Raw genomic sequence first — 1787 nt, 5'->3', positions numbered from 1 at the left:
TTTGGCTAAAATAATCTGTACACCCATTTACTTCTATAACATTGAGATCTAATGCAAATGAGGTTCCCCGTGAAATCATATATGCTTCAATTTCTCCTATGAGTATATCTTCCCAGGAATTAGCTTTTCTGTGCTAGACTCAGGATGACTGTGCTATTTTAGTGGTTCTCACAGACAGTAGAAGGCTTCAGCAGAACTGTGAACAAATATTTATCTTCACTTGAAGACACCTTCCAGCATTCATGTCACCTCCTTCTGCTTCTATCAATTCCTCAGTGTTCGTCCTCACAGGGTTCCCTGGCCTGCAACAGTACTATCCCTGGATCTCCATTCCCTTCTCTTCAATCTACGCCATGGTGTTCCTGGGGAACTGCATGGTGCTCCACGTGATCCGGACAGAGCCAAGCCTACACCAACCCATGTTCTATTTCCTGGCCTTGCTGGCCCTCACTGACTTGTGCATGGGACTGTCCACTGTGCACACGGTGCTGGGCATTCTGTGGGAAATCAGCCAGAACATAGGCCTGGATGCCTGCATTGCACAGACATACTTTGTGCATGGTCTCTCGTGCACAGAGTCAGGAGTCCTTCTCGCCATGGCCTTTGATCGCTTTACTGCAATTTGCAACCCTCTGAGATATACAACCATCTTGACAAATGGTAGAGTCATTCAAATCGTGATAACAATTTTAATGAGAAGTACTTTGTCCATTCTTCCTGTCATCATTCGTTTGAAGTTTTTCTATTACTGCCGTCCCCACTTCTTATCGCATTCATTCTGTCTGCACCAAGATCTGCTCCGGCTGGCATGCTCTGATATCCGTTTCAATAGTTTCTATGCCCTGGCTCTGGTGATTTGTACCCTGTTGTTGGATGCTGTCCTGATCATCATCTCCTATATTTTCATCCTGCACACAGTGCTGGCAATTGCATCCCGGGAGGAGAGACTCAAGTCTTTGCAGACCTGTGTGTCCCACATCTGTGCTGTCCTTGTATTTTATATCCCCATCATTGGTCTCACCATGGTACACCGCTTTGGAAAGCATCTCTCACCTTTAGTTCACGTCCTTATGGGCAATATCTACATTCTCTTTCCACCCCTGATGAATCCAATCATCTACAGTGTAAAGACACAGCAGATCCGAAGCCGGATGAAGAAATGGTTTTCTCTCAAATTGTACTGATATACTTGGATTTAGCCATTTGAATATTTAAAGGTGAAAGTCATAATGGTTGTCTCCATGAAGACTATAATTGACAAACTGAGTAACATTTTCTATCACTTTTTCTTTTTCTATGAGAATTTAAATAGTAAACATCTTTAGTGTCTTGTTAATGCATGGTATTTAGTAGCATATATACATATAATTTACATTGTGGAAAATGTTTCCAAAGTTTTCTGTAAGGTTATTATATATATTTATATATGTATGTGTGTGTGTGTGTGTGTGTGTGTGTGTGTGCGTGTGTGCTTGTGTACATATATATATGATGGTAAATGTCTACATTATATCAACATATTTGTGCAGTACAATTTTTAATGAAAAATTGTATCACTGTGAGTTTATCAATATTTTGTTTTGTCTATATCTTTAGATACAACCCTACCTAAAATTTGGAAACATATCTATTTTAGAGTTTCATACTAGTGGTTATATCAGAATTTATGATCCAACAAAACTAGAAATTCTTCATTCGTAGAAGTGAACTGAATTACACCTGAATCTATGATGATGAATCTTAATTATATTTGCTTTCTCTTCTTTTATCATATTGTTGACTTACTA

At 39.4% G+C, this 1787-nt stretch overlaps 1 protein-coding gene across 1 annotated transcript; it reads left to right on the top strand.

The window, feature by feature from the left end:
- The first annotated feature begins 242 nt into the window (after positions 1-242).
- On the top strand, positions 243-1184 carry LOC102491032 (olfactory receptor 51V1). Its single transcript, XM_006165950.1, has one exon. It carries the CDS (start codon positions 243-245, stop codon positions 1182-1184), a length of 942 nt encoding a protein of 313 aa, XP_006166012.1.
- Positions 1185-1787: the final 603 nt, after the last annotated feature.

The sequence above is a fragment of the Tupaia chinensis genome, unplaced genomic scaffold, assembly GCF_000334495.1.
Source record: "Tupaia chinensis unplaced genomic scaffold, TupChi_1.0 Scaffold144110_1, whole genome shotgun sequence".
Lineage (NCBI taxonomy): Eukaryota > Metazoa > Chordata > Mammalia > Scandentia > Tupaiidae > Tupaia > Tupaia belangeri.
This window is presented reverse-complemented; position numbering and strand designations above follow the sequence as displayed.

Excerpts from the sequence above, each read along its gene's own strand:
- LOC102491032 (XM_006165950.1), top strand. The coding sequence starts at position 243 with ATGTCACCTCCTTCTGCTTCTATCAATTCCTCAGTGTTCGTCCTCACA.